This window comes from Onychomys torridus, chromosome 12, assembly GCF_903995425.1.
Source record: "Onychomys torridus chromosome 12, mOncTor1.1, whole genome shotgun sequence".
NCBI lineage: Eukaryota > Metazoa > Chordata > Mammalia > Rodentia > Cricetidae > Onychomys > Onychomys torridus.
In genome coordinates this window covers 62,241,104-62,267,894 of record NC_050454.1, presented here as the reverse complement: position 1 = coordinate 62,267,894, position 26,791 = coordinate 62,241,104, and the positions used below count along the sequence as shown (strand labels likewise).

Sequence of the window (26,791 nt, the reverse complement as noted above, 5' to 3'; positions counted from 1 at the left end):
CACCATCTCCCAATAGCACCAACCAGTACACTAATCTATGAATATATGAATCTTTGGGGGACATTCCTGATCCACATTATGATACCATGCTTGCTGACAACAAGCAGGATGATGGGTAGGTGGGTAAGTAGGTAGGATGGAGAGAGGGAGATGGCTGGCTGGCTGGCCAGATAGATAGATAGATAGATAGATAGATAGATAGATAGATAGAACATACATTCATACCTTTAAACATGCAGGGTGCCCCTGAATATTTGAAGTAGGGTGTTCATCCCAAGGCAATATTGTACTGTGAGTTAGCAGTGCTTTTCTGTTGTTTTGTTTCTGTTTACTGTTGTGTTTTTTTAAGTAGGAGGGTCACTTAAAATGTTAGAAGTCAGTGCATAGGATACTGGATACTGGCAACACTGCTAATGGTTAGGGATATGGGAGTCACAACCTGGAGCTATGTTTAGCCCTTGAGTCGGAAGACCTTCTGTAGAAGCGTGGCCACACCCCTCTCCCCAGCTTGCTTACAAAAGGCAGGAGTGGGCATGTTAAAGTAGGAGCCTCAGGTGAGAATTCATGAGTGTTCCAGCTGTGTCCCTTTGGCCACTGTTTTATGACCTGTTTCTTTTGGAGGTCATTTGCCAGAGTTCAGAGCAAAACAACCATTCAGTAGGAAATAGTCTGGCATATTCATAACAAACCATATTCCTGGCTAAGTCATGTTCAATAAAAAGATAAAACAACTAAGTTGCTTTCCAGTGACCTGGATTTGTCAATAAATTAGCTCCTTATTACTCAGAAAATAGTCTAGCCCCTTTGTGGTCCACCTCATCCTGAATTCATATTCTGATTACTTTAGGATATTGAATTTATTCTCTACATAGTGACACAGGATATTTTTTACTCCCACCATATTAAATGAAAATACATATGCCCAGCACAATAAATGGTAATAAAAAGAGGTGATAGTTATTTCGCTACCTTGGAAATCTAGGCTGATATCATAGCTTCTAAGAAAACTCAAAGGTTTGTCTCATTTTATATTTTAACAAAACCAAAAAAAAAGCCTAGTGTTACGTGGCACGGGCACTTTGGAGGCTAAGGCAGGAACATTGCCAGTTTGAGGCGAGCCTAGCCTAAGAGAAGAACCTGTGTGTGTACAACACAAACAAACGAAGTAACTAAATAAACATTCCGGCAGCAATGAAGCCTCCCGAAGCCAGTTGTCTCCACTTTTGGAGTGGCTACAGTGACCCATTTTAAGTGACCCAAATACAACTCCTGGTGCTTGTGTTCTGGGACAAAGAGAAACTGGTATTGTTTGGGCCACTCCTTTCCCCAGAAGAAATGCCTGTGGGTCATGAATGGGACACTGCCTGTCACCTGCATTGGCAAGACTCTGGCTTGCAGTGGGCTTCGTCGCAATACAGGAGCTGGTTCTGGGAGCATAACGGCTTTTTTTGTAGGGACTCAGGGCGACAGAGTCTGAGGTGTCTGGATGGTTCTTCAAGGTGCTTCCATGTCAGAGGACAGTGACAAAGACCAGCTTCACTAAAATGTCCACGTACACTGTTACTGTCCCCTCCACTAACAGTCTTCTGGTTGCCAGGCAGTTTAAATACAGGATCATTTCATTTGCCCATACCAACTGAGGGTTAGCATAAAGGAACTTCTTTTAAACTCCAATAGTAGGTTGTAGCTGGGACTCCTCACAATATTTCCTTGAAGAAAAATTGTATGTGTGTGTGTGTACACATCTTTTTTTTTCGAGACAGGGTTTCTCTGTGTAGCTTTGTGCCTTTCTTGGAACTCACATGGTAGCCCAGGCTGGCCTCAAACTCACAGAGATCCTCCTGGCTCTGCCTCCCGAGTGCTGGGATTAAAGGCATGCACCACCACCATCCAGCATGTGTACACATTTTTATAGATGTGCACCCTTATAAATAACCAGGAGCTTATTCTGAGGATTGACCTCTGTGGTGTTTGTAGTGTTTGAGACTGATGGGTATGTGATTGACTCATGGGTAAGGTGGTGACTCAGCAAAGCCTTGGGAATTAGTGGGTTCCCAGTCTAAGGACCAAAGACCAATGTCCCAGGTCAAGCAGACAAGAGTCTGAAAGCACAAATACCTTCTTTACTTGGCTTTTTGTTATGTTCAGGCTCTCTGTAGAGCACAGTCAACTTTTTTTAGCCCTCAGATCCTAACACTAATCTTATACAGAAGCATCCTTGTGTGAGTGTGCGCATGCGCACACACACACACACACACACACACACACACACACACACACCCCAAAACGACAATTGACTTGGGTACCCGGTAGCTCTTTCAGATTAGCTAGCATAGAAATAATCTTGATGAAACAGAGTAAATGGTAATAAAGGAATGTGTTGATTTCCATGTGCCTATAAGAAGTACATTTGAAATAACCTTGGTACTCTTAAACATAACTCACATGCTTATTTCCTGATTGTTATTTTGTTCTTAGTATTACAGGCCTACATCTCAATTTAGGCCAATCAGAGTATGTTCTTCTAAGGGCAGCTGCATACTGGTTGTGCTTACAGCAGATGACTATCTGCATCAGTGCATCCCCGCTGCACTAAATGTGAAGCACAGTTTGCCTGGTCACCTCAGCCTGATGCATTTTATTTACTGGTTTTTACTGAAACTTATCATTTTCACTTGGCCAGTAGGAGGGTAAAAGTGATTAGATCTAGGGGATGCAAGCTTTGAGAAGGTGGATAAGAAACACGTGTGTATTGCTTTGCTTGAGGTTACGCCAAGCAAATTCATTTGTTTGGATATCTTTTCTTTTACAGACAGTGTTTAAAATTGCAAATTGTTTTTTAGTCATTCAGGGTAAGAAACCACATATTTTACTCATTTCAGTGTTTTATGTGGGCTATACATAGTTTAGTTTTGTTTTCTAGAAAAAAAAAATATGTGTTCCTTTTCCTGTAGATGATACTATACAGTCCTGTGTTCTAATGTATTTTCAGCAAATTAGAAATAAGTGCATCTGATTTTTCCTAAAGTTAACATAAAAGACTTCTGTAAAACATAAAGGAGCCAGGAAAGGGACTGGTGTGCATGAAGTACATTGTGTGACTGGCACTTCATTGTAGGAGGCAAGGCATGTTGTCACCACTAAATAAAAATCCTCGAATCCAGAGTGCTGACATTACTTGCCCTGGGGACCACCTGGGTAACATTGTCCTAGGTTCACATCTAGCTGGGCCTAATTTAGAGTCTGGAGTGAACCTTCCTTCCTTCTCCCCAGCTCGATGGGGGCAGCTCTTTAAGGCTCCAGGAACAAGCCTTGGCCTCCTCGCTTCTGCTCAAATGCCACTCCTGGGCAGATGCTTTTATTTTTTGAAAAATAATGCTTAACCAATGACCAAAGAAGAGGGAAAGAAGTCAGAGTGCATGTTTCTCTTATTTAGAAACATGAATTCTGGTTTCTGTTGACATGGTCAAACCTTTTATTTTAATTCCAGTCATTTTCTGAAACATACACACACGAGTCTAGCTTCAGAAGACTTAGCTGTGACTTCTTTCTCAAGTTCTGTTGGGGATATTACATCCCCAGCCTCTTACTCCAAGAACTTGATGAGAAGTGTGAAAAGAATATTTGGAATGGTTGTTGATATTCCTGAATAAACATTTATTTGAGGGTGGTGGTTCATTTAGTGTTTAGAGGGGAGACATATTCTTCTTTAAACTTTCTCTGTTCTTTGTCTTTTTTTAACACTCTTAAATAGTCAATTCTTGCTACTCACTACTCATTCGTGAATAGAACATCTTTTTTATACTTCATTCTTTGGTTTTGTGAGTATCCCTGTTGCCACATAACACCACAGTGGATGCTACAGTTCAGATGCTGCTCGGCAGTATTGACTTTGAAATAGAAATTACTGTCTTTTTGACAAACAGTGTAATAAATTACAGATCCTTGCCAAATATATGAAGGCTGAATGTCCTTTTGTGGTCTCTAAACTACACTTATTGATATGTATATTTCTTTCCGTGGTGTGTCAAATACTCTCTCATGAAGGGTGGCTTTGTAATTAAGCTGTCTAAAACACACTGTGTAGAGTTCCCATTTCACTGAGGTGCCTTAATTTCACAACAGCCTTATTTTCAGATTGCCTTGGTTTCTGCAGGAATTATAATGCATGATATTGATAATACCGTTATTTACTTTCAAAATTACAAAATAGCCAAACAAAGCATGAGGATTTGATAAAACACAGCCATATTAAGTGATGATGCCTTTGGGAGTGCCTGCCTGTCTGTGCAAGACATTTTTAATGCTGTCGATGAAAATGAGCCTTTTTTTCAATGCATTGAAGAGGTGAAACACACTCTAGCCATGGTGAAATGTCTTTGGGTGTTTCTTTATGCAGCATTGGTAAACTCTGTATACTCTTTTACAGAATTCTCTGTCCTGGGAAATGACTCGCTTTCTTACAATTGGGCATTCTGTTTCTCTTCTCATCCCGCCTTCCCTTCTTCTTCCTAGTTCCCACCACAGCAGCCAGCACCCCTGATGCCGTTGACAAGTACCTGGAGACACCTGGTGATGAGAATGAGCATGCCCATTTCCAGAAAGCCAAAGAGAGGCTGGAAGCTAAGCACCGGGAGAGGATGTCCCAGGTACAGTGGATTCCCTTCTGTAGCTTTGGAATATAGGGAAATCTGGGCTCTGCCTCGGCCTATCTTTAGACAAAAAGTTTAATCTAAATGTTTTCTACGAAGACACAAGCTGTAGGATTTGGGGCTCTCCCCAATAGTGTCCAATAAAGGCAAGTATAGGAAGATTTTGACGGATTTGACACAGATTACATTGTGTCTCTCTACTAAAGGAAGGTACTCTGTGGACATGATGAGGAGACGGCTGTTAATTGTTACACTGCGGTAAACTTGATTTTCTGTGCATTTCCTGTAATAAGCTATATACTTTAAATGTGCATGGTAAAAATTATTTAAAGAATGGAAAGGTGGGGGCTCTGGAGGCAGCTCACTCAGTCAACCGCTGTAATTGCTATTACCCACTAAGCATGACAATCTGAGTTTGATTCCCGGAAACCACATTTAAAAAGCCACACCTGATGGCATGTGCTTGTAATCCAGTGCTGTGGATGCAGAGACAGGCAGATCCCTGGGGCTTTACTAGCCAGCCAATGTGGTCTGCTTGGAGAGTTCAGCCCAGTGAGATAAGCTGTTTTCCAAGAAGTATGTGGTACTGCAGGAAGAGTACCTACAAGTTAAAGCTATGCCTGCTCTCTTGGGCCAAATCCCAGCCAACTTCTTTAGCTGGCTTTTATGTTCCAGTCACTATCCACCTGTTCTCATCACCCTGTAATGGGCACCTACCTTTAGGGAAACTTCCTGAGATACTTTCCTCGTCTTTACTCCCCCTTCCCTTTAAATGCCCTCTAAGGCTTTGCTCAGTCCTCCCTCCCACCGTCCTGCGTGAGGTTGGCCCTGGCTCTGTCCCTGAGACCCTGGGAATCACCAGCCACTGTCTTCTTGAAATTCATCTCCAGATCTGTTGGCATCGCTGTACCTGAATACAAGAAAAGCCTTGTTTGAAACAGAGCTCATGATGTATCTCAGAAAGCAGGACATGGTTACTATTTCTTCAAAGAAGACTGACCATGACATGTATCCCCGTTCAGGAGTTATAACATTCAGGAAAAAAGGGGCTTTACAACCACACTAGACCAGAATACTTTGGGCCATGAACTAGAATTCACATTCTAACAGTTGCCCATGAGAAAAGCCTGAAAAGTGTGTTGAACTAGAAAGCCAGCTAAATGGAACAGCCAACTGAAATCAATCATTCCGAAAACTAGACTTTTTCACATTTTTTTTTTCATTAGAAAAGGTCATTTAAGAAGGTGTGGAAAGACTGAGTGGGATTTACTACAATTCCCTCTTATAACTCAAAATTGATCTCATTATCTGAAGCTTTCAGAGGCTTCCCTGTCACCCTTAAAAAAATACACTGCTGGGCACATGAATTGCCCAGACATCCACAGGAAGTTGAACAAGCACTGAGAGCCCAGCATGATGCTCGCAACGCCTGCCACTGCACCCTGACCCCAGCCTTGCATCTGCCTCCCCTTCACCCACCGGCCTGGCTTGTCTGCAGCCGGAAGCTGCTCCCTCATCTGGGGTCCATTTAAGAAATGTCCTGCCCTTCAGCCCATCTACAAACTCACACATTCCTCTGTCTCCCGTCATTCTTGAATTGGGGAACACAGTTGCTCTTACCTTTCAGTTGATTCTAAGGATTTATATAATAATTTACTACTTGGTGATTTTTGTATCTATGTCCTATGTTTTTACTGCACTCTAATTCCTTTTAGTCCGTATAAATTTATATGATCTATATCAACCTGTATTTCATTCTTAAACCCACCAAATCCTTTTTTAAAATAATTTTTTAAGGTCCATGGAAATGTTTTTCACTGTATCTGAGGTATTTTTATGCAATTAAGAAAACTAGTTTCAAGTACTCCGTTAGCTTCTGACATGATATGTTGTAGATGTGAGAATCCCAGTGAGTATAGCTACTTAATCCAGAATTTAGTTCGTATATTTCCAAGAGATTTTCTCCATCTTCTCATCCCAGATCTGAGATTACTTAGCTGTTTTCATCCTAGAGCAGAGAATGTGCCTGGTATATTCCAGTATTACAGGTTAGTAAAGCTCCTGAGCTGACATTTATCTTCATAATCTATGCAGCTGAATTCTGGGCACTTTTTGACTTTGAACTTGTCTGCCTCTTAAATCTCTACTTAGTAATAGTCATTTTCTCTGTATGACATAGCCAGGACTCTGAAGAGCTATAAATCCTGATGGAATTGATACCACTCTGCATACACTGAAAAATTGTTGTACAGGGTTGCACAGTGCAGCCTCAGAGTTCAGATCCAGAGCACTTCAAGTTTTCAAATATGGGGCTTTCTAACTTGATTTTTGTTGTAGTTTTAAAATTAATCTTCTAGGTTAGCATTTGAAATAACAGACTTCGTCTGTTTCTGTTGCACATACAGAGGGAGATTATATTTTCATCGATGTTAGTTATCTGAAGATCTTGGTTGCAAGGTGACAGACGTGTGGCAGGTGTAAATAAACATCACACACACACACACACACACACACACACACAAAACAAAACAAAAATGCTTTTATTAACGTATTAGTTACTTCTTGTTATGATGAAACAGCCTGACAAAGCGTCTTAAAAGAAGGAACCGTGTGTTTGGGCTTACAGTTCCAGGATATAGTCCCTGGTGATGTGATAATCATGGTGGCCACAGGAGCTCGAGGCAGCGGGTCGCCTTGCACCTACAGTCAGGAGCAGAGCGCAGAGCACACAGCACTGCTCAGCTTGCTTTCTCTTTTTCCTTTAGTCCAGAATCCCCAGCCATGGCATTTAGGGTGAGTCTCCCCACATCCACTAACCTAATGTAACCTAGGAAATACCCCCACTGTCATTCCCAGAGGCTTGATTCCATGGTGATCCTAAATCTCGTCAAGTTGACCAGCGAGATATTTATTCATCACCACTATTTACATATGTACTCGTTTCAGTATGTGTGTAGAATTAAGTCCGTTGAGATGAAAACTCACCTGAGGCTGAGTTTCTTAATATATTCAGTGGCGTCTTAGGAGCAGCTATTGGTACTGACACTGAAGTCAGGAGATAGATATATACCCTGTTCTATAATGGTACATTGAGCCAGTAGGCTGCGTGGTTGGTCTTCATTCCTTATCCATTTGCTATTTTCATGGTTTTCTTAGACTTGTCTGTAAAGTGAGGCTGGCCATTACTAATGACGGCCTGTTGTGGGGAACCCATTAAATCAGACTTTGTAGAGCACTTCATCCAGTGATGGTATCTATTGTCAATGTACCCCAGCAAACGGCGCTGGTGTAAGGGGGACCTTCTGCCTACAGTGTGTCTGTAAATAGTCCTGTAGTGATGGCACAGGTCATGGATTTGTGAGAGTGGAAGATATTGCTAAATTATTCTCAAAAATCAATGTTTTAGTTCATTAGTAATACATATTTTTACAATACATTAGCTAGGTAAATCTTAATTATTTCATGGATCTGTGACTTCAAGCAAGAAGTTCAGGTACTGAATGTCCAAGTGAGAAGATAACAATGCATACATAATGCAAGGAATCTGTTTTCACACCCCATTAAGATGTTTGGTTTCTATCTCAAACCAATTTTGAGATTTCTTGCCTGAGGAATTCAAGGTGGAGCACCACCACCCTGGGAACATTCTCCATACAGGAAATTGAACCTTTTCCCCTCCCGGCCTCATCTCATCTATAAAGGATAGTCTCTTCAATGTCTCCTTGGTCCACCACTTTATTAACTGATAGAAAGACCCAAGTACCTAGGACTGTTTGTACTTTTTCCTTGTATCATGTTCTCAAAAAAAAAAAAAAAAAAAAAACCTAATTTTAAAAAACTAACTGAGGTGCTGATTGTGATGTTTCTTTGCAATTTTGGAGGAGTCAAGCCTTCTCCTGCTTTAGAAGGATGCAAAGTCCTCAGGTGCCTACCTTGTAAGACACTGATGTTTTGCTTCCTTCATCTTCCTTCATAAAGTTCACGTCACAGACAACACACTAGACAAGGAAAGGGCAGCCACAGGTGATGAGAAATTAACGCTCATTTCACTGAAGACACTTTTCTGATCGGTGAGTGAGAGTCTCTCAGGGACATCGAGGTAGAGAACTGGACACTAGATCAGGACACATCAGACTGGCCTGGCCACTCAACTAGCCTTACCCTTTGCCACATTCAGAAGATTATAATGCATGCTTTCTTAGGGTGGATTTGCAGTAATCTTCCCTATTTTTGACTTCGGTTATGGATCAAGAGTCAACTCTTCATTTGTGCAGGGGATGGACCTTAGGATTTCAGACACCAGAAGTCTTCCTTCTCCTCCTGCATCGTCTCTTCTTTGTGGCATTGTATTCCTACTCTGCACATACACATACCCCAGATACACCATTTGACACGTTTTCACTTGATGTTGTAAAAGCCTAAAACCAGTGTGTTTAGTTTATTGATGGAAGAGCTTGTTCAGATAGTGTAAGCCTTTTTACTTGGTGTCTACTCACGTCGTGTAAAATGACTTTCAGCCATTTCTCAAGGAAAAAAACGAAAAGGTGAACCAACCTTGTTTGAAGAGGATGCAGTAAGTGTTTGATGTTTGCATTCACCATACTGCTGCCATAAATTATTTATATCCTTGTAGGGAAAATATTATTCATACAGGAATAGTCATGTGATGTGCTTTTCATAGAAAACCGTACCAGACTATAATCTGTCCAGTTAAATCTGTGCTTGAAAGAAGAACTGAAGGTTTTCAGTTGAAGTCTTTTGTTATCTCTACAGGTCATGCGAGAATGGGAAGAAGCGGAGCGTCAAGCAAAGAACCTGCCCAAAGCTGACAAGAAGGCTGTTATCCAGGTAACACACAACCCCATCTTCACACCAGACAGGACATGCCCACGCTCACTCATTGAGGGCCCCCAGCCTATGAGCATCTGCTGGAAGCTGCTGTGTTCATGTTTGCATGAATTCATATCTTTCTCACTCCTTGTCTTAGTAATAAGTTGCTTCCTCACATTTGCTTCCAACTACTTCAAATTAGAACTAATCACTCCAATTTTACATCAGTGCTTGCAATCTTCTCTCCATTAAGGATACATCTTTTGGGTTGCCAGAGTTCTCAGTTCCTCCAGTCTCTAGGAAAATTCAAGTGAGATTAGGAATTTAGGACTGACACATGTCTCCAAATTACCTTGTGTAAACAGAGAGACTCTCTTTGCATTAATAATTACATTAAGAAACAAATGTGTTGCGTGTGTTTTCCATGTCAGCATTTCCAGGAGAAAGTGGAATCTCTGGAACAGGAAGCAGCCAATGAGAGACAGCAGCTTGTAGAGACGCACATGGCCAGAGTGGAAGCCATGCTCAACGACCGTCGCCGCCTGGCCCTCGAAAATTACATCACTGCTCTTCAGGCAGTGCCTCCAAGGGTAGGTCTCATTGAGATCTCATTTCAGGTCACAGCATCGATGGCGGTGTTCAGACACTGGGGAGCGGAGGCCACATGAAAGAATCTAGGAGAAATGCCATAAGCACCTTATTTATAGATGTGACTTAGGTACATTGTGTCTTAAAGGACCAGAACCACAGACCAGTGTCTGATCTCCCTCTCTTAACTCTTTTAGCTAGTACCTTTATACAGCGTTCAATCAATGCTGCATTGTTTTTTTTTTCTTTAAGCCACTATTTTTATCTTTTTTATATAATAAGAAACAATAACACCTTTGCCTAATGTAGTCACGATTTCTCATAGTCTTATTCTCTGCTTATATTTACCATGTGCCCAAAGGACCTCCTTTATGTTTTCAAGTGCATGTAGAATGAAGTTTCAGTTCTTTTGGTTAGAATGTATGTAAGCTAGTGATAGCTTCCTTATATGTCTTTGTTTGAAAATACCTTAATTTTACCACTGGTTTTGAAAGATGTTTTGGCTGGGTATAGAATTCCTGGTCCAGGTGATTTCCCTTTACTACTTTAATGATGATGTTTGTTATTTACAACAGAGAATGCTTACATCTTCACAAACAGTCTTTTGTTTTGATCTGGCTGTGTTCAAGATTTTTCTCTTTATCCCAGCAGCTAGTTTAACAATGTAAAATAATGGAATTCCATTACCTCTTCTGGCCATCTCTTCATCTTATACCTCAGATCATATCTGATATTCTGCATAATTTTGTGTCTGATCATTTTTTGTTATCTATCATACACTATAAACTTCAGGTTGTTCGGTGTAGTTTTGTATAACTGTCAATATATTCAGACTTTGATCTGAACATAGCTAGTTTACCTGGAAGCAGCTTGACTGTTGTGGTTCACTGTTTTCAGATTGGTTAGGTAGAGTGCATCAGTTTTCTGCATGTAACTTGTTATTCCTGTTCCCATTTTCCATTGGGATCCTTCTGAGTACTCTACCATGAATGCTGAGTTCAAATTGGACTTCCAGGAACAATTCCTGTCTCTGTAAGATTCCAGGCGCTGTTACCTCTAGTCCTCTGGGGAACTTTTTACACCCAGCTTCAGTTTCTTATATCAGATGAGTGCCTAGCTACAGTCAGGAAGATCATTCTCAGCAAATTTCTTGTGGACCACTTGGTTCTGGAAACTCTAGCCAACTGGGCCTCTGTGGACTCCTCCCTTCTTGGAGTCCCCTGTCCAAATTCCCTCCCTTATACGATCTGGGAAACTAGAGGGCCTTGGGTGGTAACAGTTGCAGGACCTCAACTTATGTGTCTCCTCTTTCTCTGCAGTCCATGCTCCTTGCCTTGCAGAAACTGTTGCTCCTATTTAGTCCATGCGTTCCCTTTCTCTGGCAGGAGGGTGAAATCGTGGTCCTCTTGATAGATAGTAGACGTCTGTTTGAATTATGTAACTGAACCACCCACTCGTGCTGATTTTCCTCACTGCTCTGGTCTTTCTTTCCATGTTCAGGAGCTCCTGGCATTCATCTAGGTAACAAGACGACACTCACGCTGTTGTACTGATGACATCACTGTCATCTTGGGGCATGTGGCGGCCGGTTCTGGGTGACACCACTAGTAGTAGACAGGGAGAGCTGTGAGTCAGTCATCCACTGCAGTGTCTTCTCTAGGACCGTACTTCCTCTCTGAACAAAGAGCTTTTGAAGACACAATATCCATATTAGCATTTCATTTTCTGTGAGCAGTCTCTGTCTTTCCCAGGCAGTGCTTAGTGACACTCTGGTTATGTCTCTCTTCAGATGACAAGGTCCTTGGTTACTCTTTCTTTAGAGAACATGCTTTGGAGAGGAGAGTTGTGGGGATCATTTGCCTTAACAGGAGACACACTGTGAAATGATCCAGCCAGCCAGAAGTCCGGTCTCTTCAGTAAAATCTTGTCCGGGGAGTTTAGAGCTAAAAATAAAATGAGAGCTGAATGCGGACTTCTCAAATCTTTCAGTTAAGTCTCGGCATCAGGAAAGGCGGAGTGTCTGCCAGAACTGCATGCTGCATCAGCAGGGATCATTTTAGATAGCTCGTAGTGGTGCTTACTATGGCACTGATACATGGCATTGATCATGCCAGGTATACTGTTTCTTTGATAGCAAAATTTTAAAGTGAATTTGTTTCACTGTCAGAAAAAAATCAGATTGCTATTGATTAATTTGAGAATGTCTGTTAAGTTTCTTAACTCTGAAATGTGCAAATCTCTCCTTTCAAATAAGATACGATTAAGGACACAATCTTGGAGCAGAACCGCCTATGTTTGTGAAGTTACTGACTTTGTCTGAGTGCTAGTTAAACTTTTAAGTTTGGCTTGACATTTCACTTAGCTCTGAACTTTGAAAGGTGGTAGAAAATTCTGTTTCTCTTCTTGATTGCTTTTGTTCATTTCTCTTATAAGAGATAAATCAAGAGTTTCCTTTAAGTCTTGAATTTAAATCTATGAAGAAAGGTTTTTGGAGAAGTTGCTTACAACAGCCACAGAGCCAGAGAATAGAAAGTTTTTAGAAATGTGATTTAAATATAGCATCGACTATTTGAACAGACGGGTCAAAGTAAAGGGTTTTGTCCTATTTTAAAGTAGTTGTATTCTTAATCCTAATCTTATTCTGAATGTTTCTCAAGGTTCATAGACAGATCTTCCTCAGGACAAGTGGGAAATATGTGACTGTCCTGTTTTTAATTAATTCAAGTAGAAAATGAAGAAATAGGTTGGAAAGCTTGGGAGCTTCGGTGTGTCTCTGAAAATGGTTTCATCCCCGTGTTCCCTCCAAAGTAGAGCCCCACTCTGTCACTTCATCCATGCAGAAGATCTTCCCAGGCAGCTGTCCACAACTGTGACACTGTGGTGCTCTGCGGCCTGTTTATATGCTAACCTCTACTCTTTTTTATTCTTTAATATGAAAGACTTACTATGAAATTACAAGGGTTTAGGTATGGAAGAAAAATGTCTAGTACACAAAGGTGAAGTGATATTTCACCAGAGTATGCCCTAGAGAGCAGGGGGCTGGTAGAACCCCTCAGAATGTACATGTATACCTCTCTCTCTCTCTCTCTCTCTCTCTCACACACACACACACACACACACACACACACACACACACACACACAATTTCACACCATTCCAAGGGTCATTCGATTAAATTTAACATAAATTCTAATGTAAAACCCCTCAATTGTTACTGGATTCTAAGAGGTCTTCCTTTAGTTTTGTTATATGTTTTTAATTAAAAAAAAAAAACAAAACCCTGAACCCCCAGTGGTTTCAGAACACAGTCTAGTGTTGGAAAAGGAGGGAATACAGTTAAAGTCACGTGAATGTGCTTGACCTTGAGTTGTTGGTTCCTTAGAGGATGCTTGAAGCAAGAATGCTGGATCCCAAATGTGCATGCGCAAAACTCAAGCAGATTGTTATAAATCACCCTGAGAGTAGTCAAGCCTATGCCACAGTTGGCATTTGTTGGATGGTCAGACCACTTAGCAAACCTTTCCTAGGGTCTGTGTTACTTTAAAGTATCTTTTGTTTACTAATGAATCCTCTGCTCTGTGGGTTCTGCCTTCTGGGTTGTGTTTCTAAGCCTGTTTATCTTGAGAGCTTCTGTTGGTTTGGCTTGACTAAACAAGACTTGAAGATGCAGAAGTCCAGATCAGTCCTGGCCCCTCTCTGCTCTGGGGTAGGAAGAGCTCAGCTCTGTCTGCGGCGTCTGAACTGCTAACATTTAGCTGAAAGCATGAATCATGGAATTGGGTGCAAGTGCTAAATGTCAATCTAATCTGACTATATTTGACAAAGGTCACTGGTTATATGAGAGGATAGCAAATAGCCCATTTTCCACATTTTCTGGTGTTACATAAATACTTGTATTTAATTCCCAAGACAGCTATTTAATCTGTAACTAGGAACAAGTTACTTAATAAAGGAATTCGTCCTTCCCAGTTTGAAAATTAGGGTTAATTTTTCAACTCCTCTTTCAATTAACATTTTTCTAGCTTTGTTTGTCCATAATTCAAAACCAGAAGGACTCATTGAAGGTTGAGACAAGACTATGGATGTCTTCCTTCCAGGGGGACTGAAGTTAGTGGGGAACATGTGGACTGTTCCAGTTGGGAAGATCTGCTTCTTAGTTAAAGAGGAACCAATGAGCAGTGACTTTCCTTGATCAGTGCAATACTTCTGCTCTAGCGATGTGAACTATGCAAAAAAGCCTTATATCCAAACTCTTCCTGTGAAATGCACCCCTGTTATCTGAACTGAAAATCACCAAATGGAGGAAGCCTCAGGAATGAATCTTCCGCTGTTTTTCTCTATTGCTTTTGGTAAAATTTGTGTTTGACCCAACATAGTGATTTCTCTAAAGAAAATACCATAGATACATCTTGTATTGGGCTTTAAAATTTTCAGCCAACCACTCAACTTAAAGACAGGAAAAAAAAATGTTCTTTTCAAAGACTGCAGTGCAAGTTTCTCCCGGTTGGTTTGGATTTATTCTACTGGTTTCCTTTTGTTTACATCGGTTTTTCTGGTTTTGTTCTTGTTGCTTTTCTCCCTGATTTCTTTTGTAACATTGAGAATGTTTAGAATGTTGGTGGCAAAATAGAGAAACAGCCTCAGCTGGGACCCATCACGAGGAGGAGGAGGAGGAGGAGGTGTCACTCTCTCAAGTGTCTTTAACCAGCAGATGAGAGTGTTCTATACGCTTTCTATCACATGCTAGCATTTTTTTTTTTAATCTGAGATTTGAAACTGCAAAAAACTGTGGCTTTGTAAAAACAGGAGAAAATTACTTTTTCCTGGGGAGGTAAAGTTCAAGGTTTTAGAAACCACTAGGGTGCAATTTAATGCTTCAGGAGAGGGTTTTCTGAGGAAGTCCCTCATGCCCTAGAAGGGTTAGACTCCGTGTGTCATGAGTCATTTGCTTTGTCCTTGGCAGGAGCCTTTCAAACTCTCTTGTTGCTCACTCACCCCCGTCAGGAAATGACGTAAAGCACAAGTGTCTACTAGGCTAAGAAGCCAATCAAGCATGAAGCTGTTGAATAAAACAGTAGGATGGGTGGGTCCTGTAACGTGCTTCCCACATAACCGAGTGAGTGAAGAGCCATGTATTTAGACATGAGTGGCACGGAGAAGCCTCTTCTCTGTTAGTGATGTGTATCTTTCACACCAAGTCCCAGGCACACCAAACTGAGAAATGATATAAAAGAACAATGGAAAATGTGATACAGCTGGGACGTCAGGAATTTCATTATTACCTTAGACAGGGAAAGGTCATGATTTCCTTCCATTTTGTGGACATCAACCTGATACCAACATGGTATAAAGATCTTTCGGAATAAGAGGAATGAGCCTTGTTAAGAGAAGTTTGGATATATCTGGACTCTATTAAGTATTTTCTGGGATGATTGCCCACTTAAAACACCTTCCTAAAAGACTGGAAAATACTGGATAAATACATCGAGTGGGTTTGGAATTTCACTGTGGTCTTTGAAAGTTGGGAGGCTGGTTTTCTCATCAGAGAGATGCTCACTTTCATGGGTGAGGTACAAAGAATAGTCTACACACTGGAACTGCTTCTGAAATTATACTTGGCTCTGAGTCGCTCAATGATTTAATTAGCAGTCATTTATTGATTTTAATTAAGTCATTTATTAGCAGCCACGTTGTGCCGGGAACTATGGTAGGAGGCAGGAGTATGCCATACCCTTTTTCCCCATTTCAAAATGTGTGTGTCCTGCTTGATAGTGATAGTGAATGCTTGTCTTCTTTGCTCTCACTGGAGATGCCATCTCATCCATTTCAGCTGTGCTGATCCCTCGTCTTTGCAGAAATTAATTTGTAAATGCTGCTTTAAAAGGCGGTGTGATTCTAAGGTGAGGGAAGGGCAAATTGAAAGGGCCACATCAGCTGCAAACAGAGATGATGCAGTTAGCGGGTAAAGACTGTCCTAAAAACAATAGTGACAATGGAAATGGCTGAATATATTGAGTTTTTGTGGGGCAGATATGTTTTCTTTACCCTTAATATGAGGTTTAGATCCCACCCAATGCCAGTGTAACCAAATTTCAGTGTTAAATACATAGTAAGACTGTCTTAACTGAAATAAGAATTTGCTAGTAAAATACCTATACTGCTGGTTAGAGAAAATTTAAAGACTTTGGGTAGTTGACATTATAAGTAGAAACAAGAAAATATTCAATTATTTATTATCAACACATTTATGATGAGGCACTGAATTTTTGCTTGTTCTATGAGAAATTCAATTTTGAATATGAGTAATGTGGTCAGGCTAATGTTTATTAACAATCACCTTAAGAGAATTTGCTTCTGTGCTCTGTATACAGACACAGTAGAGATAACGCTTTTTTTTCTGCCATTCTTGATTGAATGCTTCTTATTTTTAATTAAAATTTACCAAATCCATCTTTGTCCCGGCATAATCAAATAAAGCTCCCTAGACAATAATGATTGCTTGTTATTCTAAGATCAGTTATAGAGCTCTAGAAATAACTAACCCCCACCTTGAAGAATTGTGACTGAAAGTGTGAGGATGGTCATCTATTTCATTTTTAAAGGAAGTACACATGAGTCATATGCCAAAGCAGAGCTACTTCTGCACACACAAATGAAAATATAGTAATGTGGGGGGGAGGGGTGGAATGCTGCTTGTTTTTCTTCCTTATCTGAACACTGACATCTGTGAGGCCCAGATACACACCATTTGAGTTTGTCTGCCTGCTCCCCACCATAGGAATTAATCTAACTTTTTCAATTTCTAAGCATGATACTTGCAATTGCAAGGTCAGAGCAACCAAGCAGAACCCTGCAGTTCGTTTATTGAGGGGGCACCCTAAGGTCTTCAGAATTATCAGCTATCCCAGGCTTTGCTCATGGGAGACTCCAGGCTGACAGCATGATGAGGTCAGAGCTCATTCTGGGCCCTCAGGGCGCATGGTACACACAGGGACAGGGCTGGGGGATCTTCACTGTCTGGTGCACTCGCTGTTGCCTGCTCTGTATCAGGCTCTGGGGGTTTTCAGGGAAAGTTAGGAATATCTTTCTGAAGCACACAAAGAAATAGCAGTGTTAGGTGAGATAAGCATTGAAAACATGTGAACACATTCAGTCTTTAATTATCAGACTTAATAGAAGATAAGGATGAATTCAGAAGGAAACCCCATGAATATCACAAAAGCCTAACTTGTAACTAATACCTTGAATCACTTTCCAGTAATCTTCTAATGAGATTGACGGAGGACATTCCTATCTTGCTGTTTCTCCTTCCTGCTTGAGACCTGCCATGAGCCTAGGACGTAAATGGGATTCAGTAATCTAAATCCGAATCTTCTCAGTTATTACAAAGAACTGTAGTCAGCGTGCTCTGGAAATTCAGCACTGCTATCTCCGCTAACCATGGTTTCCTTGATTTTAGTTGCTTGTGTCCATTGCTGTCTGAAAATGTTAAATGGGAGATTTCAGGTATAAGCCATAAGTTTAAAATAGCTTTTATTTCACTGTACTGTTATTGTTTCATTAGGTAGGTTTGGGGATTTTACTAACCAATTTATAAATCAACCATCATAGGTGTGTGTATGTGTAGTACCAAACACAGTCTATGTAGGATCTGTACCCATCCCTGAGCGTAAAGAACTAGAAATTCAGATGAGAACTCCCAGAACACCGTCTTTCACCATTCAGTTACTTCTTGGTCAAACCTATCTGTGTTTGATAGAAATCTGGCATGGTAGATTCTAGGACAGGCCCACCTAGTGGCCAGGGTATAGGACTCTGGAGGTAGACAGCTCTTTGCCAGACACCGAGTGGCCATGCCACATGGACCAATGTAGACCAGACGTCACTTCAGCCCACTTGATCCTTCCTTGCGCCTCTTCTGTGAGGTGGAGAGAAAAAACTCATTGTGCCCTCGGCTGGGATGGAGATTCGATGAGATATCATACACATGAAAAGCGTTGCTCCGCCTAGCCCAGTATGTAGCTCACTCACTCAGAACGTGCTGCTAACTGAGCGTGTCAACAGTGTCTTCCAAGGAGGTCAACAGATGCTGAGGCATTGATGGTCGGGGAAGGAAGCAGGGCTGGGAGGAGCTGGAGGGGAAAACCAAGTAAAGACACAGGACCGTGAGTCCTGTTTGATGGACCAAGCATTCAGTTAGTCAACTAACGAAACTGTTCAACCTTCAACCCCCCCTGCCCCTTTCTCTCCCTCCCCCTCCTTAACCTTTTACTCTGAAAGACATTGCCTCCTGAACTGCAAAGATGTAAAAATCAACAACAAAAAAAAAATGTTTTTTAAAGAGTGTTACTATTAATAAATAGTAAAGGGAATATATGCCATTTTATGGCAAAAGTGTACAGGTGCTAGATAAAAGAAATGACCTTCCCCTAGTCTCTAAAAGATTCTTTAGCTTAATACAGAAGACCAAGGCCAGACTGGAGCATCCGGTAGAGTCACTTTTTGGTGACAATTCTTTCAAGACAAAATGCCTTCAAGAATCATTTTTAGCCCCTGAGAGTAGAGGAACAAAAAGCCATGATGAAAGCAATCCTTCGATTAGAAATTGAAGGTTTTTTTTTTTTTATTTGAACTCATAAAAGAAAAAAAAGTGAATTTTCTTCAAAATAATCCTTTCCTAGAGACTGAAACAGGATAGACATTAAGTTCTTGAAGCCGTCATCAGACAGATGCATTGTGGGTAAATGCAGTTAGTGTGACCCTCTGTCTCCAACCTGGAAAGTGTTTATAACTTAACAAGAAGCTAGAGTCAAGGTTAAATGATGCCCTGATTGTATAGTCCTGAGGATAAATCAGCTCTCAGAGCCAGCAATAGTCAGCCTTTAATTTCTGACTTGTAAGGATTTTTTTTTAGTTAGTATAAATCCCTCTCCTTTTGAATATATGCTTTATAGGTTTAGCGTGTCAGTTATCTGTCTTCATCTTTCTGAAATATGAAAGCCCATCCTCTGGTCCATAAATTCAGCTGCACGCCATCATGCAAATAAGACTTGTAATGGTATGCTTCTCAGCCCTGTGTCTAAAGCTAGGGTATCGGTCTTCCTTGGGTTTGTGGTGAAACAGACTTCTCCTAGAGTACATAAGTAAAGCAAGCAGATGAAGCAGTTTGTTTTGACTGTGTGTGTGGTTTTGTTTATGCTCTGAAGCACAGGAGTGTGGCCTCTGGCCGGTGTGCCTGCAAGTACAGAGCACCAGTTCTAGGTCAGGCACCGTGGATGGGAGCTCCTGATAGACAGGAAAAGTGAGACCTCGTCTCTGCCCGTGGCTCTCACGTTGAAGAGGAGAATCTGGCATAAATAATGGTGTGCACAGAATGCAGCAACGGAATTTTACACAGCACTCTGTGGTGGCACAGAGACAGGGCACCAAATTCCACCCAGAACTGCCAGGAGAATGTCTCAAGGTAAACAGGAATGGAGAGAAACTGAATATATAATATAATAAAAGCATTGTAATCCAACCTCATATATACACTCATATGCACACATATACTTATCACATATACTCATACATATATACAGGTATGTTTATATACCACATATAGTGTCTGGTAATAAGTTCTATACTGTCCAACTGTCTTTCAAGGTATCCAAGATATAATGTTTAATAATGTGTTTGTCCAAACATTCCCTGACATGAATTCTTATAGCTCTGGGATGTTTGTTTTGTCCTAATGAAGGATGTATACCTTGCAAATCATCATCTGAAGTCATAAGGAAAGATACCAATAGCAATAGCACTGCTGGGGACAAAGGAAACTTAAAACCTTTAAAAAAAAAAAGTTTTCATGGAAAATTGGAATAAAATGAAGTAGAACCAATTAGAATAAAAGAAAAACAGAAGCATTAAAGAAGAAACTTAATTGTTGCCGTGAGAATATTAGATGGTTTAAAAGGAATCTAATTAAATTTCAAAGTAAAATAACTACAACTTAATGATGGCCTTTGTTCAGGGGAAAGATAATGTTCCATAGAGCTGAGCATTTCCTCCTCCTACAGTTGAGTAGTTGTCAACTTGACTATTATTTTCTTATTTTGATTATTGCACCACTGTATGTTATTAATGAAGGGATTATTTGTGAAGCATTACTTCTGGTCTTGGGGCTGCGCACATGCATAGTAATGTAGCATTCATGAATACCCTGTGAAATTTCATTGGGAGACTAGAAGGATTCTACTGAAACCTGGGAAATACTAAGTTTATTCACCTTCTACAGCAGACAGTACCTATTTAGATTAAGGACAGTGTCAGAAATAATGGTAATGCCACATACTTTGTAAGAAGAAAGAATGGCCTGAGCAATTACCTGTGAGTGAAGAAGAGGGAGAATTAGCTACAAGCTGACTGGCGGTGTTTGCACATCATGGAACCCTTGGACTGAATGCCAGTGGGAGGAGCAATGTCTCCAGCCAACTTGAAACTCCTGTTCCTATGGTTTCCCCCGCAGCCTCATCATGTGTTCAACATGCTGAAGAAGTACGTCCGTGCGGAGCAGAAAGACAGACAGCACACCCTCAAGCATTTCGAACATGTGCGCATGGTGGACCCCAAGAAAGCTGCACAGATCCGGTCCCAGGTGAGCTCTGAGTATAAGAACCTTCTGCAGCTTGTCCAGTCCAGAGTTGCTGCTTCTTCAAGTGATGGAAAGATGTCTACCTTGTCTCTAAAGCACTTACGGTGGGCTGTTGTACCTCTGTGGCAAGAGTTCATGTCTGGAACTCTGAAAGCTAATCTTCACCGGGCTTCATGACATACAGTTGTACTCCAAAACTTAACGTGTGGAGGCAGAAGGATTGACAGTACAGTGCCAGCTGGGCTACAGGGGGAAATGCTGTCTCAAAGGGGAGGAGGGGTAAAGAGATGGCCCAGTGGTTAAGAGTGCTTGCTATTCTTGCTGAGAACCTGTGTTTAGTGCCCCCACATTTACCACCACCTATATCTCCAGGTCCAGGGATCTGACACCATCTTCTGGCTTTCCACTGGTCCCTGCACATATATCTGAGTGCCTACACACACACACACACACACACACAAATAAAAGTAGAATAAATCCTTTTTAAAGGGGAGAGTATTTGAGTAATGTGTACCTTGCTTGACATTTTCTAAGTCTCCCCAATAATGTGGAATATAAAAGTCTGAAGTGTCTGTAGCAGTCAATACTTTTTTAAAGCTAGTCATTAATCTTTTAAAGCTAGCCACCAGGACAGAAAAGTGACTTGGTTGATAGAGTGCTTGCTACACAAGCATTGGGACCAGAGTTCGGATGTCGCTGGGTGTGGTAGTCCACCAGTAATTCTAGCACTCAGAAAGCTTGGACAGGGCATCCCGGGAACAAGCTGATCAGCCACGCTGGCCATATTTGTAAGCTTTGGGTTCAACTGAGAGACCCTGCCTCAGTGAACATAACAAGATGCAGAGCAGTGGAGGAAGATTCTCAATGTCACCGTCAGGCCTCCCCACACACACCTGCACACCCTCATACACACACATGGTCAGCTAAGCACATGCAAATATTTATACATGTGCATATATGTACAAAAGTAAAGACTAACGCCACCAAAATGGAGAAAATGATAACTCAGCAAACTGAAGACCCTGTAATCGACTCAGCTAAATGCTGCCAGAAGATGATAACCTCCGCTGTAACTGGCGTTTAGGTGTGACGGTGTCGCAATGAGGCTTCGTAATGTTTTCTGCTTTCTCGTTCCCAGAGGTTAAAAACCAGAATCTGTCTCCAGAAACCTAAGATTTAAAAATTTTTTTCCACTGGAATAAAATCAAAAACATTCACATTCTGTACAAAATATCCAATCAAATTGAACTAGAAATATCTTAGGAAATTTTCAGAGGTATTTACGTAGGAAATAGGGTATTTGGGAAGCATCAGTGTTAGGAATCCGGTGACCAATGTGGTCTTTGGAATAGACTGGTCCAAGCATGCAGGCTACTGGTAAGTTTCAAGATAAATTAAGGAGTCAAAAGATGGAGACAGGAAAGAAAAAGAAGGCCCCTTCAGTTCAGTGTTCACCGGTGATGGTCAGTGTTAGTGGGGGAGGGGGAGGTGTTTTATTTATCACTGTTTCCTTAGCAAAGATTGTTCCCTGAGCATTGTCATCTTCCAACAGGTGATGACACACCTCCGTGTGATCTACGAGCGCATGAACCAGTCCCTGTCCCTGCTCTACAATGTCCCTGCCGTGGCTGAGGAGATTCAGGATGAAGTTGGTAAGTGAGCCGTCCTCCCTCTGCATCTAAGAGTCATCATGCCATGTGCCTACACGTTGCAAAGTGTATTTTGTGGGCTAGTGTTGGGGGTGGGGTTGCACACGTGTGGGCGTGAGTAGAAAAATCCTTTAGCACATGTGGGGACCAGAGGTTGAGATCAGGTGTTCCAGTTTGTTACTCTCGGCTGCGTTCCTTGAGACGTAGTCTCTTACTGGATCGACAGCTTGGATGGTGGCAGCCAGCCCCAGTGAGTCTCCTGCCTCTGCCCCGCCTTACAGTGCTAGGATTACAAGGACACATGCTTTTTGTATGGATGCTGAGGATTTAAGCTCAAGTCCCCTTGCCCCGATTGCCTGTCACAGTGAAGCTCAGTCTTGCTGTTGCTTCAGATCTTCACTTTCAGTGCCTGTGAGACCGAAAAATGGAATACGGTGCACAGAATGTCTTGTAGCAATGAACCACTCATTATTGAGTCACATGTCAACCATCCTATTCTAATTTATCCAGTCTTGTCGGTAGATCCTTACTATGCTTCACTTACTTTATAATTACAAACTGTAGAGCATTTTGGTCTACTCTGTGTACTTAGAGCTCACATTACCCATGCATCTTTCAACCTGTTACATTTCTTGCAACTGCACTTTTTAATTATATCTAGAAGGCAGAAATCAGTAATGAGTCTTCTATCTAAGACACCAAGAACTGGACGCAGTAATGCACACCTGTCATTGTGGCACTGGGGAGGCTGAAACAGAAGAATGACTTCAAGACCAGCTTGTGTGGCATAGTCAGTTCAAGGCCAGTCTAGGATGCACAGTAAAACTCGTGTCAAGAAAAAGATAAAATAAATATTATATACGAATGAAGAAAACCCTCCAAAAGGGAAAAAAATCCAAAACATGGCTCATGATCTTATGTAATTGAAGTTAAAAATGTACTGGTATTTGTTTGGGTGCCATTTATTACGATCAGTCCACGTGGGTCTATTAAATGGGTAACAGACTTTATGAAGATATAAATTGAGGAAATACACTCACAATTACAGAACGGAGTAGACAGCAGAGGTCGTCCTCTGATCTGACCAGGAGCAACTCCTTGAAGGCAGGAACAGGGAGAAGGGGCATGTGACAACTTGCCTTCTCCGACTCCTTAGAAGAGGTCACCACAATGGCAGGAAGCACCGCCCCCTTAGGGCCGTAGAGCCCAAGGTCATGGGTGGAGCAAATACCACTACATTAAAATTTCCAGATGTGTATATTAAATAAGTATGTTTGGGGGTTGTCTTATGCTTCCTGTCCTGTGCGACTTATATTAAGGTAGCATTAATAATATCAAACTATAGAACTATAAGCCATTATAAAGCACTAGGAGGCTGGTGACCTACTGTACTTAAACACATTAATTAACAGTTGGTACTTTCTGATTTCTAATTTGTTCTTATTAGAACTTTTAATTTGGCAGTACACTACTGTAAACATTAGCCACAAATGAGTCAAACAGATGGTGACTCAGATCCCTAAGTGTTGTAAAATGCCCAAGAACGGGCAATTCGTAAACTTAAAGTCTCAGTGACAGAGAGATAGATAATTAGAACCACACTTCTCTCTCTCTTTTTTTTTTTTCCTTTCAAAGAAAGAAAGTACTGCCATATGAAGACAGGTCAGGAACATATTAGTTAAAAGAAATAGAACAGAGGAGGTGCTTCAGTGGGTAAAGTGCTTGCTACACATATACAAAACCTTAATTTAGATGACTAGCACCGATATTAAAACACAAAAAATGTCAGGGATGACATGTGCCTGTAACCATAACATTGGGGACAAAAAACAGGTGGATTCTAGGGACTTGCTGGCCAGTACTAGTGCCCATGTTTCAAGCAATAATGAGGAACACACACACACACACACACACACACACACACACACACACACACACACACAATTCCTGGCATTCTAAATATATTGGACACCAAATACTTACAGAAAATATTTTTTAAGATCTTTCATTTGGAATTCTGGGTGCTCCGTTTTAAAATAGCTGTTTGCCATAGGGAAAAACACTTGTTGTAATGACCTCATGTTCGTTATAGGCCTGTGTACCCTCTAAGCTGTCATAAAAGGTCAAGGTAAGAGCTCTCCAGGAAGAATGCTTTTCCTTGATTATCCATTGTAGGCTTCCATGGTCTCTTCATTTGAAGGACTGTTAGACAAATGAATAATCAACAAAACCTTCACTCAGCTAGAATGTAGACAAACCCAAAATTGGCCCTGTGTGGTAGTTACAAAGTCCCTTATATACTAGTCTCTTTACTTTTGCTCATATTTAAAGAGTTCCATAAAGAAAGTATGAATTTTTGTCATTCAGTGTGAAGAAGACCCTTGTAGAACCCTACCACTTTGTGCCTTACAGAATGCTCAGTCGTCTACCCGCCATTTCCCAAAATCAACGAACTTTAGACTTGGGTCAGTTCAATACAGATGAGGAGGCAAATGAAGTTCAGAGCCACTGGCAGAAGGATGAGAAGGGACAGTCCCTACGAATGTTTATGCCTTTTGCATAAAAGTTGTCGCCTTTGAGTACCTTGACGAGAATACGGTTAATGCAGCCCATGGTTTGGACAGAAATGCAGCATTTCACTGCATAGTGCTGGTGGAGGAAAGGGATTTCAGCTGAGGAACTGCCAGCATCTGTGTTTCTTTAGTGACGCAGGTGTATCTCTATCAGCAAAGTATACTTCCAACTTGAAATCTCTAATATGGGTCAAAGTGAGTAGGAAGAGGGCTGTACTACAAAGAAGTGATGCTGTGTGGGTGCTGGTGGGAACTGGAATCAAGCTTGTAAGAATGAATAAATAAACAAACAAATAAACCATATTGACTAGAGCACAAGAAGCATGTTGCCAGAGAATTCTGGCCCTGATCATGTAACCCCATTGTGTTTCCCTGAGGCAGCCCATCTGTTTATGCTACAGCTAACTCCAGTAAATCCCAAATCTACTAGAGTTCTAGCAACTGCGCACATGTGGCCTTCCATCATCCAGCAACTCATGTGCCTTAGAGATTCTAGAGCAGTGGTTCTCAATCTTCCTGATGCTGTGATCCTTTAATACAGTTCCTTATGTTGTAAAGAACCCCCTTCTTAGTTAGGGTCTCTATTGCTGTGAAGAGACACCATAACCATAGCAACTCTCATAAAGGAACATTTAATTGGGGGCTTACAGTTTCAGAGATTTAGTCCATTATCATCATGGTGGGATGTAGTGGCATTCGGGCAAACATGGTGCTGGAGAAGGAGCTGAGAGTGGTGAATGAGCTACATCTTGATTCCACAGGCAGCAGGACGTGGTCTAAGACACTAAGCATATATAAGACCTCAAAGCCCTCCTCCGCAGTGACACGCTTCCTCCAGTGAAGCCACACCTACCAATAGTGCCACTCCCTATCGGCTTTTGGGGCCAATCACATTCAAACTACAACACACCCAACTATAAAATTATTTCGTTGCTACTTCGTAATTGTAATTTTGCTACTGTTATGAATCATAATGTACATATCTGATTTGCAAACCCTAAAAGGGTCATGACCCACTTGTTGAGAACCACTTCTCTAGACTCTAGAGTTTAGAGCCTGTGCACACAGCAGACCTCATTGGGACCATCTGAAACCACCACACATTTTGACCTTGTCCTCCTTCCATGGTCTTATTGAGGTTCTGGCTGGACATCTGAGCCTTTGTCTCACATTGGACTCTCTTACCCAGATTCTCCCTCTTCTTGATGGTCTTCTCTGAAAAGTCACATCCCTCAGTATCCAGCTGAAGCCTCTGTACTTCTGTAAACTCTTACTGATTAGCAAAGGAGAGGGAAGCAGGAAGCAGTGGTATAGTGGTTAATTCATGTGATACTAGTGATCTAGGTTTTTTATGAAAGTTCACCCTTGAAGTACTGGACCAGCACATACAGAAGTAGCAGGAGGCTTAGGGAATAAGTTGGGGCCCACAGTCATTCTCCACCCTTTACACAGTCAGTCCCTCGGGCATTAGGCTTGTCCACCCTCAGCAAGGCTTTCTTGTATTTTTCACAAAGACAGCATATGAGCTAATATCAACTGGGAAGAATTCTGTGACAGTGTCCCCAGCTTATAGTTGAAGAAACTGAACTCTAGAGAGGGCACTTAAGATAGAGAGGGATTAAAATAGAAGTGAAGCCAGGGCCTGCCCAATCCCCACATCTGTGTTCTCTCTGTCACCCATCCTCTCTCACACTGAGTTTTCTTCTATTTAACCTTGGTGTCCACACTGGGTTTAGAAATAGTTTGTGTTAAATGGCTTGTTTCTGTCTCACCAATGCCAGATCCTGTGAGCTCTACTGCCATCACGGCCTTTGACTCGGGATCCAGCAGAGGGCCTGGTGTGCTCGATAGGTTTCCATTACTGTA

At 41.4% G+C, this 26,791-nt stretch overlaps 1 protein-coding gene across 4 annotated transcripts in view; it reads left to right on the top strand.

Moving 5' to 3' along the window:
* The window catches only part of LOC118594338 (amyloid beta precursor protein), a 227,216-nt gene that overhangs the window by 147,500 nt on the left and 52,925 nt on the right, over positions 1-26,791 (top strand). For all 4 annotated transcript variants that reach the window (XM_036204208.1, XM_036204209.1, XM_036204211.1 and 1 more), the window contains 5 exons: positions 4,516-4,649; positions 9,426-9,500; positions 9,914-10,072; positions 20,578-20,706; positions 22,256-22,355. In XM_036204208.1, coding sequence (XP_036060101.1) covers positions 4,516-4,649; positions 9,426-9,500; positions 9,914-10,072; positions 20,578-20,706; positions 22,256-22,355 — 597 coding nt within the window. The remainder of the gene's footprint in view (positions 1-4,515; positions 4,650-9,425; positions 9,501-9,913; positions 10,073-20,577; positions 20,707-22,255; positions 22,356-26,791) is intronic.